At 41.4% G+C, this 13,739-nt stretch overlaps 3 protein-coding genes across 6 annotated transcripts; 1 reads left to right on the top strand and 2 right to left on the bottom strand.

Moving 5' to 3' along the window:
* Window positions 1-143: 143 nt before the first annotated feature.
* rraga (Ras-related GTP binding A) lies at window positions 144-3,137 on the bottom strand. 4 transcript variants are annotated; one of them, XM_088399577.1, is made up of 10 exons: window positions 3,031-3,137; window positions 2,581-2,693; window positions 2,306-2,405; window positions 2,157-2,223; window positions 1,857-2,079; window positions 1,608-1,703; window positions 1,414-1,536; window positions 1,206-1,297; window positions 923-1,038; window positions 144-708 (listed from the first exon to the last, which is right to left on the bottom strand). In XM_088399577.1, exons 2-10 carry the CDS (start codon window positions 2,605-2,607, stop codon window positions 605-607), a joined length of 948 nt encoding a protein of 315 aa, XP_088255703.1. In that variant the 5' UTR covers window positions 2,608-2,693; window positions 3,031-3,137; the 3' UTR covers window positions 144-604. The 4 variants fall into 4 exon arrangements, with proteins under 4 accessions (XP_088255703.1, XP_088255702.1, XP_088255699.1 ...); XM_088399576.1 differs by having other exon boundaries at window positions 2,581-2,740; window positions 3,031-3,136; XM_088399573.1 differs by having other exon boundaries at window positions 2,581-2,740; window positions 2,947-3,104.
* Window positions 3,138-3,455: 318 nt separating this feature from the next.
* chmp1b (charged multivesicular body protein 1B) lies at window positions 3,456-6,134 on the bottom strand. Its single transcript, XM_088399578.1, has 8 exons — window positions 5,959-6,134; window positions 5,207-5,304; window positions 4,978-5,124; window positions 4,575-4,643; window positions 4,390-4,497; window positions 4,260-4,303; window positions 4,090-4,162; window positions 3,456-3,947 (listed from the first exon to the last, which is right to left on the bottom strand). Exons 1-8 carry the CDS (start codon window positions 5,969-5,971, stop codon window positions 3,903-3,905), a joined length of 597 nt encoding a protein of 198 aa, XP_088255704.1. The 5' UTR covers window positions 5,972-6,134; the 3' UTR covers window positions 3,456-3,902.
* Window positions 6,135-7,258: 1,124 nt separating this feature from the next.
* On the top strand, window positions 7,259-13,294 carry LOC148386123 (terminal nucleotidyltransferase 5C-like). Its single transcript, XM_088399572.1, has 2 exons — window positions 7,259-7,676; window positions 9,408-13,294. The coding sequence occupies exon 2, from the start codon at window positions 9,414-9,416 to the stop codon at window positions 11,478-11,480; it is 2,067 nt and encodes a 688-aa protein (XP_088255698.1). The 5' UTR covers window positions 7,259-7,676; window positions 9,408-9,413; the 3' UTR covers window positions 11,481-13,294.
* The last annotated feature ends 445 nt before the right edge of the window (window positions 13,295-13,739 follow it).

A 13,739-nucleotide genomic window follows, 5' to 3' on the forward strand; every position in this document is an offset into this window, starting at 1 on the left:
TATTCAAATATTGAGTTTAAAAAATATATATTTGGAGATGTGAGGTCGTACATGTAAAGCACTGAACATCATTTGGATTTTCAGTGGTGGGTGAGGTTTTGTGCTTAAGTAGCCTCAGGATACAATCAAACAGACACACTTGATATTTCTGAATAAAACTATATTGCTTGCATTTTCCAAGAACAGCACACATACTGCACACATACATTGGAGCAGTAGCTGTTGCATTTCATACTGAAAGGGGGAGGAAAAAAACCCAAAACAAAATCCCCCTGATAACTGGGGTTTTCAGTATACAATAGTGAGGTTCATAATATTCCTCTTCAGAGTAAACACATCTTTCCATTCTTTAATAGGTCACAGGAGAAACAATTAAATGACGAGGAAAAAAAACAACAACCAAGAAACAAAAGAACAAAAAAAAAAAAACTGACGCTGCTCAATACTTAATGACCAGGAAACAAAATCCTCATATTAAGTGTGATTGAATGTGAGGACATAATGAGGCAAGGATCTAAGGCTCCTTGTGTTTTGGAAAAGAGCTGCGCAGACATTTGGGAGCTGATTGGCTGAGAGGGTCCGCCAGGACAAACCAACATAGCGGCTAGCGCATTCGCATGTGCAGGCTGTGCTTGGGTCCGTCCACTCGTTCCAACTTCTCAAAGTGTTTCCTAGCATTGCGGATATTGATGAGGGTGGCTGCAGAGGCTGTTGAAAATGAAGATGATGTAATTCGGTATTTAAAACATCTTTTTTTTTTTAAATAAAATAATAGCAAACGTTAATATAAGACTTGAAAATGCCACTCATAAAAAGCAAAACATCTAAGACAGTGTTACTCTTTTCGATGCTGACTGAAGCTAAGCCTAATTTTTGTTTGATTTCCACATTTTGGTGCATGTATGATTCATTCAGTACTTACGAATCGACGGGTCTGACATGATGACCATGACATATGTGTTGGAGGTGAAGACGTCAATGAAGGCTGCAAAGTTGGAGTTCCTCACTTCCATGCTCTGGAAAGAGGCTGCCAGTTTACTAAAATAAAAGGAATAAAACGTCAGTAGAATCACTGCTGACCCGAGTCTTTGAGTTTGTCTTTTTCCCAATTAGGTGGGAATCAGAGTGCCACTCCCACGTACTGCACCAAACCACACTTCATCATGGTACATCAAAAATAAAAAAACAGCCATCTATGAACTTACCTACAGCTGAGTTTGAACTGTTTGATAATGTTACTAATCTTCTCAAAGCGGTGAGCATCCCGCTGTTCTTTGCACTGGTAGTGGGAGATCACCTGCAATGAAAATATTGTACCCCAAAAAAAAGGTGGGGGGGCGGCAGAATGTAGAGTAGGTATAGATGCATACATTGCGCACGGTTGCTGTTTTGTGTTACACGAGTAGCTCTCACCAGGAAAGTGGCTCTCTCAAAGAGAAGGACTTCATCTGCCTCAATAATCTGCGCAAAGTTCCTCAGGTTGGTCTCAAGTTGCTGGACATTCGGGATAAGCTGGTACACAATGCTGGACCACGCCTGTTGGAATGCATATTTAATCATTTTGTCCAACCTTAGTAGGAATTATCACGAAAAAAATGCGGGGAAACCTTGTAGAGGGTTTCATCCCAGATGGACGTCCTGAAGCATGTGCAAGCTAAAGGTCGGGACAGTCTCTTTAAGTCCTCCTCTCGCTCCTTAAAGATCTACCAGGTCACATACCCAAACATATCAAAGTTATTATAGTAAATAAAAATAAATAGGATAAAATAAAAAAACAAAAATTCCAAACTATTATCACCCTGACAAAGTTGTTATGCATTCCCCCTATCTGTCTTCTTACCATCCTTCCCCCTTACCAAGTCTCTCTGGTCCTCCTGCACGAGATCCATTTTATGCACGAGGCAGAAGACTTTAGCATCAGGGGAGTTCTGTAGGATGGCTTCCAGACACGACTGGTAGTAATGCATGTCTTTCTCCAGCTCACGGCTCTCCACATCAAATACATAAATAAGCACTTCCACATTCCTAAAGATGTTGTCCCTCTGGCTGGTGAAGTAGTTCTCCATGAAAGTATCTTGTCTGGGGGAAGAAAGGAAGTGTGTGTTACAATATTTATCAATGAGAAGATGGTAAAAAAAGCAAAAAATCTACTATACCCTCCACAATCCCAAAGGTTTAGAACAAGGTTGCCAAGAAATCGCACGTGGGAGTGTTCCACATCAACTGCAATTCACAAAAGAAGTGGAAAGGGATTGATTAAAGAAACAGGCAGAATTAGAAAGAAGACATGGACGGATTTTGTTACTTGTTGCTCCAAGGCGACGCGTGTCTCGGGCTATGTAGTTGGCAAAGATGATTGATCTCATACTGGTCTTTCCCGACCCACTTTTCCCCATCAATAACACCTAAAAATAAGACATAATTGACAGATCACTGATATGTAACCAGCAAATTATAATATGAATGGCCACCAAAGAACTACTCTGATTTTTATTAGTATTAAGGCTCATTCATTTTATTAACTTGATTTCATTAAAAACTCAAACGCCATTTTTCTGTACGTCACCAAGTGCAACCAACCTTTTTCTTCATGGCTGAACTGGACATCCCCTTTCGAAGACACGATGGAAGTTTGCACCGAGCTGCAGATCAGGTGACTTCTTGTGCCCAGCTCTCCCCTTCCTCGCCCTCAGCTGAGACACAAATCGCCACTACGTGTTCACTTTTACCAGAGCCTCAGCTAAAAACCACCCACAAAATCACACACCATCACAACGTGAAATCAGAAGTTCTAAATGATTATCTAACTTCATCCAAGTCCACTTTCCGTCCCGTAATAATATCCAAGCTAAAGCTAAATCGGCTAGCGAAACATACGGTGCTGATTTATGCCATGTAGCTTAGCCGCTAGCTAAGAAAAACTCAACTAGAATTAGAGTAGCTTACCCAAACTGGACAGAAAGTTTAGTTGTGTTTAACCGAGAGCACACATAGATTATTGGTTTTAAGGAATCCGGGTGTGTACATTACTTGATGGATCAGGTGCAGGCAAGAGTTGAGATATCAGCTGCTTCCTGTTTACGCCACAGTCACATGACAAGACTTACGCTCACTAATGAAGCTGCAAAAAATCTACGTCATTTCCGGTTGCGTAACAATTTTGATTTTCCTCATCTAAGATGATATACGCTGGATAATTACCTGTGAACGGTAAAAATATGCTCTTTGCCATTATCTTAAGTAAATATATTTTATTTAAAAATGAAAATGTCACTTTTTCCCCAAAATGTAATAAACACCTGAGATGCGTGACATCTCAATCACGATTGATATTCAGCCGGGATGAGTTTCAGCTAACCCTTGACCCTTAAAAAAAATTATATAATTGTGACAGTTTAATAAATAGTTTCAATAGTTAGAATGGCGTTGAATAATTTATTTTAAAGACAGCGGGATACAAGTATTATTATAAAAGTTTATTGTTTGTAATCTGCAAACTGAAGCCCCAAACCAAACGATCAGTAGCTTACCACACAAGGCCTCGTCATCAGTTAGGGATAAGCAATGTCTCTCACGCAGCAATACAAGAATAACAAGTCATACAGTATACGAAGAACAAAAGACTTTCGCGGACCAGCGTTTGTTCACTGCAATTCTCTGCCTCTATATCATGGTAAAATATACCACACCATTTACTTGTTTGCAAGTTCTTCAGTGGAAACATTTTAGAATAACCTTACATAGGGACATTTTCCAAAACCAACAATCCCAAATTTTTAATTTCTCTAAGTTATAGGAGAAATTCACCAATGTAAAGAGGAAAAAGAGATATGGTGAAAATAATATTAAATGTAGTGCATGGACAGGTCTCTGTGGTAAGTCGCTCCCACCGCACTTGTCCTTCACATTTGTTCTCGGAGTCTGGCCAGCCTTTGAGACAGCTCGTCCTTTTGATGACAACGAGCAAAGCATTGATTAGCACAGGACAACCCCCACCAAGTACTTTGTTGTTGTAGAATTACTAATTTTTAGAATGTCACTTATGCTCCACCGGTGGTTGATGGAAAATAATTCCAGAGGCTGCTTTACCTGTTCTGCTGAGGCCACGGTGGTGCTCACCGATCCCATCTGTCCCTCGGGAAGCTCCAGGTTCAGGTCCAATCTAACCAAGTGTATCAAAAATAAGCAAAAATAAAGTCCTAAAATATAACCAACTAGTGTGCAAAATATCTATATATTCATTTCCTAATGTGCATTACCCTGCTTCATCTGCCAACTCATGTAGCAATGAATCAACTTGGGTCTGAAACACACATTAAAGATGGTGTGAGTACGTATGTCAAAACAAAGAGAACACTGCAGAAGGAATACTGTAGTAATATCACGTACCTGCGGAGTGGTCAGTGTTGTGGAGCTACTCATTGTGTCTTCCATCTGCGCTGTCTGAACATCCAGCGTCTCAAACTGGCGCTCAAATTTGTCCATGAGGGCTGAAATCTACAAAAAAAAAAAAGGGTCAGTGCTCAAGTACCACCCTTGGTTTTATCCTTTCGCATATTTATGAAAAATACTACCTTCTCCAAATTCATCGACTTCAGAGTCATATCCATGCCTTTCACCACTCCAGCCATAGATTTGGTGACCTGAGAGGAAGCACAAGGTTAACAGAGTGCAACAGACCAGCAAAACTTCTTCTATGCTTAAATTTACATAACAGAGTACATCACATGAAACCCCCCCCCCAAAAAAAAAAACTTTGTCCGCAGCAGCAGACTACACACAATGTCCAAATATAAAATAGGAGTGTCCGCATCTTGTGTTTGTTTAATGTGACTGTTCATGTATATACATCATGTACACACGTGAGACCGCATATGATGTTCCTTTCATCTTTGTTTTTGGTTTTATTTAACCCCCTATGCAGCGGGACTTTGCTATTCATGAACAGCCTCATTGTCTAGTGCACATGAAAAGTACCTGGTTCATTGTGACAGCAGTTTGGACTCTCGCGGCCACTGCTTCCACCCGAGCGCCCATCCTCAAGTAGGTCACAGACTGGTTCTTCTGTCTGATGGCGTTCTCCGCATGGATTCTAGCCACTTCCATGTTGCCCTTCTGGATGGCCTAAAGACACATGCACACAAAAATAGTGGCAATGATTTGCAGCCAACTCCACTAGTAACTAACCAGCAGTTGGGCCACATACTTTTTTGACTTTCGCCTTCTCTGTTTTCTCGTCTTTGTCGCATTTCTTGGAGTTTCTTTGGAGTTCTTTGGCGGCAAACTTTAAATTGAAAAGATGCTCTAGGATATGAGGTTAAAGGAAAGGCAAGTAACAAGGGCAAATATTTTGGAATGACAAGGGCTGAGCGTGACTCAGAGCTGTCAACAAAACAACACAGAAGAAATATTCCAAGTCCTTACGTCACAGATACTGCAAAACCAGAAACTGAGCCCTTGTGAACCATTCAAACTAAACAATACAATAATCCATTAACCATACAAGAGCTCGGTAACTAATGACAAATTAAGAAATTCAGAACTTTTATGTGTATTAAACATTAAGTTGGTTCCATAGAGCAGTTAAAAGCCATGACCACATATAGAATATGGCATCATAGTAACATCTCGATGACTAAAAACAGTCAATATTAAAGCAAAAAAACGGATTCTACTCGGTATGGGTTTAAAGGAAAAACGGGTTATACGTGTTGGTGGTTTCTAATCCAACCATTAGCAACAGAGGTTTTTCAAGGCCTTGGCCCATTTCAAACCAGCATCTAGGCTAGGCAGCACAACTGAAGCCGAACTTGTAAATCCAGCAAGTATATAACGATTTGCCGACAGTTCTGTTCATAACATGTAAACAAAACCAGTATCGTCCATAAATAACGTTTTGTTTTGGCGCCCGAACCGCAATAGCATTCTAACACTTCTTTTAGGCTTTCAAAAGGATACTTTCCATGCTCATGGTGGGTATTGTACGGTTGGTTCAACGGTCACAAAGTTGTTATGGAAAGAACCCTCAAAAAGGGAAAAATAAAGCCGGATTTGTGCGTAGCTCCGTCGATCGTTTCTGGTTTCAGTGTCCCTTCGTCGTCGTCTTCCGCACTTCCTGGTATCTTACCAAAATACGGATGACGTCACCGTCATGTGTTTTTATTTTTTTATCTTTCGTTCGACTTTACAAAGAAATTAGATCCTGCCCTGGCGCCTACGTCAAAGTTGCAGCCATATTGGATGTGGAATAGCGGACTTTCAGTGGATTAGTCGCAAAAATGTCAAATTAATTTTCATCAGGGACCACATCGTGGTTATGATTTCCCTTGACTGTAAAAAACATATCGTGATATTAAACACATTTGCCGTTGTTACATATTTTAAAAAGTGAATTTAAAATCCAAAGTCAAGGAAAATTGTGTTAAGGAAATAATTTTCTAGTTTATTTTAGAATTATATTTAGTTAAAAGTGTGTAATACCAGAACAATTTAGCATTGTCGGTCCAAAACGAATCAATTTACCAAGAAAAATTAAGTAGACATACTTAGACTTACTCAACTTTATTCATCCTTGGGATTGCTCCCTCAGAAAATTCTGCTTCCAGTAGCTCACACAGAAATAGTACAAAAAAGAACATTGCACATGAGTAACAAACAAAAAGAGAGCAATAAATAAAGTGCATAGCAATAAATAAAGTGTTGAAGAAGAAAACATAACGTCAAGTAATACAGTATTGGTCAATTGTTATTTTTTTTCAATAGGTGCAGTAGCTTGTCATAATAAATAAATAAATAAATAAATAAATAAATAAATAAATAAATAAATAAAGAGAGAGAGAGAGAGAGAGAGAGAGAGAGAGAGAGAGAGAGAGAGACTTAGACTCAACATCATTCATCTTGGGGTTGCTCGTGCACTATTCAATTTTTAGCGTCCCCGAGCTTGACACCTGTAGTTTGGGGGGGGGGTCTCAACTGACACATTCAAGATGGCGGACGCACTTACGCATCTCATCAAAGGGCCAAGTCCATAGGCCAACCATTCCAACAAAATGTGAATGAAATATTTACACTTAATATATATATACATAACCTTGAAGATAATAACGCAACTGTTTTCCATTGGTCGTAAATGTTCCGTTCATGACGCCACCGGTCCAAAGCGTTCTTATTGGACCGGTCTGTTAGGTGGGCGGGGCCCGTGCTTGATTGATGATAAAAGATTTACGTTGCGTGGATCACGGCGGGGGAGAGTGGATGACTCACTCGGTCCGCTCCGCTGCGATGTTTCACCCCGCAACAGCTCGGCCAGCAGTGCGGTGGCACGCCGGCAGATCAGCGTCACTGACAGGTTGCTGTGCTCCACCAAGTCTAACTCCCCCTTGCAACATCTTTAACATCTGACCCCTAACATACAACACTTCTGCTCGGACACTTTGAGTGGCCTCCAAGTTGCGAGAACGTGCGTCGTGATTTGCCGTAAATGTTCGTGACGCCCGATTGCCATGGAAACGGTGCTGCGGTGCTGAGGAGGGGATAACTGTGCGTGGTGGCAGCGTTTTAACCTCTTTTAAAAGAGGTCCGATAAACCAGTTGGATATATCCTAAAGTCTTTTGTTTTGTTTTGCCTTTCTGTGGCTGTACATTCGATCTTAATTTATCAGGTTAAAAAAAGAGAGGTAAGTTTCTTTTACTCAGTCATGTTTCTCCATATTCTGTCAACTTACTCTAAAAATAGCGGGCTTTCAAGTCCTCACTAAAATAACAATAGTGAAATATAAAAAAACTCGCATGTTTTATCTATATATAGTGCATCATTGCCTTTATTTTTATTGTATAGTTGCACTTTATTTTAACCTCTAATTTGCCATTGAATGCAGTTTCTTCATTGAGCAGCTGTATGACTCATGGTGAACATTCCAAAAAAAAAAAAAAAAAAAGAATTGGCAGGGAGGGAGAGCGAAGTCCTGCTGCAGGACCTAACTGATTTAAACCCTTATCATTCACTAATAGCATGGGCAACTCATTAATGCTCATTTAAAAAAGAAAGAAAACAAAAAGAAAATATTTATATTATTATTGGTGCTGTGCTGTTTGGCCACAAAATCATCAGGCTGTAAGTGTGTCACATGACTTGGACCAGTCTGACATACATCAACACAGCACAATTTTCTAGAACCTAGTTATGATATCACTTTATTAATTTGACTTTTTTTCTGATGTAATAAATAAACTACAGGCAGCCTGTAGTGCTCATAAAATGGATGACGATTGTGTTTACGTCAGCAGAAAAAGGAGTCAAATGATTTTTAAGGTTACATTTGCCAATGATGACAGAAAATGGCCACATTTGCTGCTACTTCATCAAGTATCTATCTTTACTTTGTCACCAACAGCAATTATCTTTGTGACCTTGTCATTAAAATACATCAATTATTGCAATATTCTATATGAAAAAGCACTGTGCCCCTTTTTTTGTTTTATTGTTGATTGCTGAAATTGGCCTTGAAGAATGAACAAGTGAGCGAATGAGTGAGTGAGTCATTGCAGAACTAATGAAGCCTCAATACAATGCAATGCAATGCAATGCAATGCTCTTGCCTCATAACAGCAGGAATAAAAGCACCTCATTATCCACAGATGCCCTCAAGTGTGTAAAGCACATCACATGGTTAGATTCATCACCGCCACAGAGCTCAGATAGGACCAGCATGGACGACATTCACCATCTTACCTCAATGTTACGTATTGCCAGCAAAATGTCTGAATCATATCAAGGAGCCAATGTATCATGGGCGATATTGTTCTGTTTTCAACTTGGGAGCAGGAGAGTAAAGGTTGGAAAATGAAACGTGAGAGATATTCATCTTCATCTTTGAGCAAGGCATATATGTATAAATAAAAAGTATTTAATAAAAAGTATTTACTACATGATTTAAAAAAAAAAGATTTTTCATTGATTTAATCTTGTGGCCTTTTAAATTGCTAGAAAGATAGGATAGAAAGTTTACACACCCCTGCTCAAACATCAGGTTTTTGTGAAAAATGACACCAGGATCATTTCAAAACATTTCCACTATCAATGTTACCTAAAATCTGAAAGACTCAATTCAAAAAACACTGACGCCTTAAGGACACATATTGGCCATGTTTTCAAAAGATATGTTGGCTTGAACACAAAACTACTCATCAACAAATCAGCTATTCAAGGCTAAATTAAATCAAGTACAGATTTTTTTTTTTATAAGGTTGAGAGGATGTTGCCACCTAGTGGTTGTTTTCTACAGTTTTTCCCTGTATCAAATAGCATGTCGGTCTCACAGTTTGCATGTTCTCTCTTTTCTGTCAGTACAAATGTATGACAACATCACCTGTGACATGTAACGGGCTATTTTTTCTTCTACTCACAGGGAAGCATGACAGAGCCTCCAACCGAGAAGCGATTCCACCACTTGACCATGGAGCAACTCCAAGCTCTGGATAAAATCCTAACTGAGGTCATTCCCATCCACGGGCGAGGGAATTTTCCCACACTGCAGGTGAGTGCCAAAGACATCATCCGCTTGGTCAAGGATCGACTTGTAGAACGAAACATCCGGGTTAAGGATATACGTCTGAATGGAGCCGCGGCCAGCCACATCCTGGTGAGGGACAATGGCCTGGACGTCAGGGACTTAGACATTATTTTTGGAGTGGAGTTACCAAGGCAGGAGGACTTCCAGGTGATCAAGGAGGTGGTGCTGGGCAGCCTGAGAGACCTCCTCCCATGTGGAGTTAACAGACACAAGATCACCTGCCTCACCATGAAAGAAGCTTACGTACCAAAGATGGTGAAAGTCTTCAACGAGCACGACAGATGGAGTCTCATCTCTCTGTCCAACAACAGAGCCAAAACGGTGGGCCTGAGATTCGTCAGCGCCCTCCGTCGGCAGTTTGAATTTAGCGTGGACTCCTTCCAGATCATCCTGGACCGCATGCTGGAATCCTACTGGGAGAGTGACAGGAGACACGCAAGCAAGGTGTTCGCAGATGATCAGAAACTGATCTCAAAAGACAGCGAGGGGGGGAAGAAAGAGGGAGCGCAATCAGGCGTCACGACGGTTAACTCCAACATGGCTTCCAGTGAACAGACTGGGCGTCAGAGTGAAGCTGTTGAGGAGAAAGACCTTGCAGGGACTGAAAAGTGTGAGGAACAAGAGTTAGCATCTGAGGATGTTCATTTCAAGCAGGAAGAGCAGGAAATAGACACACGCTCACAAGAGAACATTGTTCTTGAGCAAAGTGATGACAAGGAAGACTTTTCAAAGGGATCTCCTGTGGCCTCATCTCCAACGAGTGCATGTTTAAAGCTGCAGGTCCAAGATGAGGCCTCTCATCCTCATATCTCCATCACAGCATTGGTCAGTAAATCATCCATGCAGGATTGTGTCCAAGTGGAATCCGCCAGCCCCAACCTCCAAGAGTCCCATCACGAGTTCTCTTCACCTCCCCCGGCCAAGAAAACCTGCAGCATGTCCCCAGAGGTTGTACCAGACTACTGCCCATCGCCCAAACTGCAAAGAAAAATGTCCCGCAAGATGATCTGCAGTCCTGAAAAATGGTCTCTGCTGACTGACGTGTCAGATATGACCACTCAGCTGTTCGCACCCATCGAGATACCCGCTCAGATGAAGTCTCCTTCGGAAGACGGGGCTCATGGAACAGCTTCATCCCAGAGGAGCGCAACAAATGCTTTAGGACTCCAGGCTGGACCTGAGACCTATCAGGCTCCTGATCCAACTGTGAGGCCCAAACATTCCAGGAAGCCTCCAGATTACGACACTGGAGGCCACACACATGAGGTTAATGTAGGATTGACTCAGGATGAGACTCCCCCACTCAGCTGTGGATTGAGCTCGTGGGGGTCCTCGGTGACTGTGGAGGCAGAGTGCATGTATGGTGACTTCAACCAGGCCATGGAGCACCTACGGCATCGCCTCATTGCCACACACCACCCCGAGGAGATCCGAGGAGGGGGGCTGCTGAAATACAGCCACCTCCTAGTGAGGAACTTCCGTCCAGCCAGCGAGACGGAGATCAAGTCTTTGGAAAGGTACATGTGCTCGCGCTTCTTCATCGACTTTTCCGATGTGAAGGAGCAGCAGCGCAAGATCGAAGCCTACCTGCACTGCCACTTCACGGGCAGCGAGGAGAGCGCCAAGTACGACTATCTGATGACTCTGTGGCGCGTCATCGACGAGAGCACCGTGTGCCTGATGGGCCACGAGAGGAGGCAGACGCTTAACATGATCACAGTCCTGGCTCTGAGGGTACTGGGGGAGCAGAACGCCATCCCCAACGCCGCTAACGTCACCTGCTTTTACCAACCGGCCCCTTACATGAGCGAGCCCATTTACAGTAGCTACTTCATCGCGCAAGCCCAACCCTCGATCGTCTACCATCCTTACCCGCTCCACGTCCACATGCAAAGCGGCCTGGTGTAGCCACGGCGTTGTGCCCTTTGGGAGGCGGGAAGGCAGATTTCAGCACGTGCTAGCACAGGCACTCGTGCAAGTTTTGAAACCATGAGGCACCCCACCCGACCCCCTGGGCACAGCGTCCTTTAATGCGTTCCACCCAGGTCAGGATTGATCGGGGTCCAAAGGCAAAGCATGCGAGCCTTTCACTTTGTCGACTTTTGGAAGGGAAAGAATTGCAAAGTGGATTCTGGACACATAGACCGCTGAGGAGGTTAGTGTGCAGTGGAAAATTCTTATGATCATCTCAAACTCTAATTCCGATGAAGTCAGGACATTACATAACATAATTATTCACAAATCCTTTTTCAAACTAATTTCAATTGAATATACTACAGTAAAATAAATCACACGTGTCCTTTTCATTTTTGGCACAGACGACGTGACATTGTTGATTTACAAAAACAGCTTGAAATGTGGACTTGTCTGTTTTGGCGCAAAGCATCATGGGGTAGATTTGATTTTGTAGCGGCCATCATATATTTTTTTATATCAGGCATAATTTCCACTCACTACATATTCAAACGGCACTACAAAATTGTGATTCCACTAAAATGGGCATAGAGGGCAATTCCGAACACAGCCCATAGCTGTTTAGTGAAATGTCATGTGGTTTGACTCTAAGCATGTGATGTAATTCACTGAGTGTGTAGAATTGTACCAATTGTTATGTGTGAAAATTAGGGGAATGTACTGAACGTTTGCAAACCTGATCGTTGTTCTATAAATAAGTGTAAGTCTAACTGTTTTATATAACGTGTCAGTAATTGAGTCTGATAAATGAGAAGTTTTCAATGATTGTTACTGCCCTGGTTTCGGCATGACATTGCATCCTCCTCATGGCACTGTGATTTTAATTTTTGTTTTCAAAGGTAATTGTTGTTTGATGTGTATTACACGGCAATGCTCCATTCGGGAGGTCGAAACAGTGTGATTAGGTTTTAGTGTGTGTGACAAACTAAGCAATTTGTTTGTAGTGGATTTAGAATGCATCGCTTGTTGGGATTGTGCAAACTTGTTGAAGTGGGCTATGATATTGTGTTTAGATGTGCACAGATATTTGTGTACACTTCCTGGCCACAACATTAGGTAGATGTGAAGGTATTCATTGAGCACTATTTTTATTATAGTGCATAATTATGCTATATTGACACAAAAGAAAACTTGGGACTGGTTGTTGCTGGATAGATTCTAATCCGCTCCCCAAAATTCAAATGCATGAATTGGATGTCACAAAAATAAGTGTAAGAGAAGTACTAATATCTTTCTTTCATTTTATTTGCATTATATAATCATATATGTTGTATCTAATGTTGTGGCTGGTGTGTTGATGACTATACAGTATATGTTTGAAAACTTAATAATTAAAGCACAGGTTGTTCACGTGTTATTTGAGGCTGAAGCACAACTTCAATGCACAGAGTAGGTATAAAAAGTCTACACACCCCTGTCCAAATGATTGTGATATGAAATGAGACCACGATCAACCACAATGTGCTACCATTTCAACTGAATAACCACAAATTAAATTTTGTAGCTAGACTCTTCCTGACATTTGAACAGGGGTGTGGATATTTTTTTAATATCCACTGTTGATAGCTGTTGTGATGTTCTGCTTGTGATTATTAGATGCAATATTGAATTAATAATGGGTGTTTTCCAACTGATTGTATCTGTTGTGGTGTTTCCTCAAAATGGACGTACAGTACTCCTGTCATGATATCTCAGTGTTGAGCTTGTCCTGTGATGCATGGTGATGAGTAAAAATAACAATGTCTTGAGTTCTCTCTTTTGTTCTTCACTGTTAAGGTTAAAATATGAAATAATTGCAATCATTATCATCAAATAAAAACGACAAAGTACGTATATTGAGTTGCACAGCTCTCGGTACACCCACGATTCTTGTGGAGCATTGACGAATGCAATCTGTTCATTAGAATTAGCCTGAGCCTAGATGAGAAGAATGCAGACATATGCAAAAAAAAAAGATTTAAATTGAGATTGACAAGGTCACATTTTTGACTTTACCTTTTGCTGAATATCAGCATGTACGTAAAAAACAAAACATCATGCGTCAAGTGACCATTTCAGTCCATGTATGGACTGATTCTGCAGTTTACAGGTGTGGCACAGGACCGTGCGTCATAGCTCAGCCTTGTTTGCGCCTGCTCTGACTCAGCCCGCCTTTCAACGCATTAATGCACTCTGCCAAAGCCGAACATTGAG

This window comes from Syngnathus floridae, chromosome 15, assembly GCF_059516105.1.
Source record: "Syngnathus floridae isolate MCC-2025c chromosome 15, RoL_Sflo_1.0, whole genome shotgun sequence".
NCBI classification, from domain to species: domain Eukaryota; kingdom Metazoa; phylum Chordata; class Actinopteri; order Syngnathiformes; family Syngnathidae; genus Syngnathus; species Syngnathus floridae.

What these genes read in the sequence shown, in the direction of transcription:
- chmp1b (XM_088399578.1), bottom strand. An exon ending in AGAAGGCGAAAGTCAAAAAA is followed by an intron (nt 5,125 to 5,206) that starts GTATGTGGCCCA and finishes ATGTGTCTTTAG; the next exon opens with GCCATCCAGAAGGGCAACAT. An exon ending in CTGCTGTCACAATGAACCAG is followed by an intron (nt 4,644 to 4,977) that starts GTACTTTTCATG and finishes GCTTCCTCTCAG; the next exon opens with GTCACCAAATCTATGGCTGG.
- LOC148386123 (XM_088399572.1), top strand. Translation starts at nt 9,414, where the DNA reads ATGACAGAGCCTCCAACCGAGAAGCGATTCCACCACTTGACCATGGAG.
- rraga (XM_088399577.1), bottom strand. Translation starts at nt 2,607, where the DNA reads ATGTCCAGTTCAGCCATGAAGAAAAAG. An exon ending in GTTCAGCCATGAAGAAAAAG is followed by an intron (nt 2,406 to 2,580) that starts GTTGGTTGCACT and finishes TCTTATTTTTAG; the next exon opens with GTGTTATTGATGGGGAAAAG. An exon ending in AACCTTTGGGATTGTGGAGG is followed by an intron (nt 2,080 to 2,156) that starts GTATAGTAGATT and finishes TTCTTCCCCCAG; the next exon opens with ACAAGATACTTTCATGGAGA.